The sequence below is a fragment of the Buceros rhinoceros genome, unplaced genomic scaffold, assembly GCF_000710305.1.
Source record: "Buceros rhinoceros silvestris isolate BGI_N320 unplaced genomic scaffold, ASM71030v1 scaffold6688, whole genome shotgun sequence".
Lineage (NCBI taxonomy): Eukaryota > Metazoa > Chordata > Aves > Bucerotiformes > Bucerotidae > Buceros > Buceros rhinoceros.
In genome coordinates this window covers 29,366-29,593 of record NW_010425003.1, presented here as the reverse complement: position 1 = coordinate 29,593, position 228 = coordinate 29,366, and the positions used below count along the sequence as shown (strand labels likewise).

At 68.4% G+C, this 228-nt stretch overlaps 1 protein-coding gene across 1 annotated transcript in view; it reads left to right on the top strand.

Annotated features, from left to right (window-relative positions):
- Window positions 1–228, top strand: part of LAMA5 (laminin, alpha 5) — a 47,980-nt gene that overhangs the window by 27,116 nt on the left and 20,636 nt on the right. Inside the window, exon 32 of the mRNA XM_010140977.1 lies at window positions 12–191. Within this exon, the coding sequence (XP_010139279.1) occupies window positions 12–191 (180 nt within the window). The remainder of the gene's footprint in view (window positions 1–11; window positions 192–228) is intronic.

Genomic DNA, 228 nt, shown 5'->3' with positions numbered 1-228 from the left:
CGAGCCCCGGCCCTTCGGCTGCCACCCCCTCATCGGCTGCGAGGACTGCAATTGTTCTCGGCCCGGCGTGCAGGAGCTGACGGAGCCGGGCTGCGATGTGGACAGCGGGCAGTGCAAGTGCAAGCCCAATATCATCGGGCGACAGTGTGACCTCTGTGCCCCCGGCTACTTCCACTACCCCAACTGCCGGCGGGGCGACTGCCCACACGCTGGGCACCCAGGGAGCGT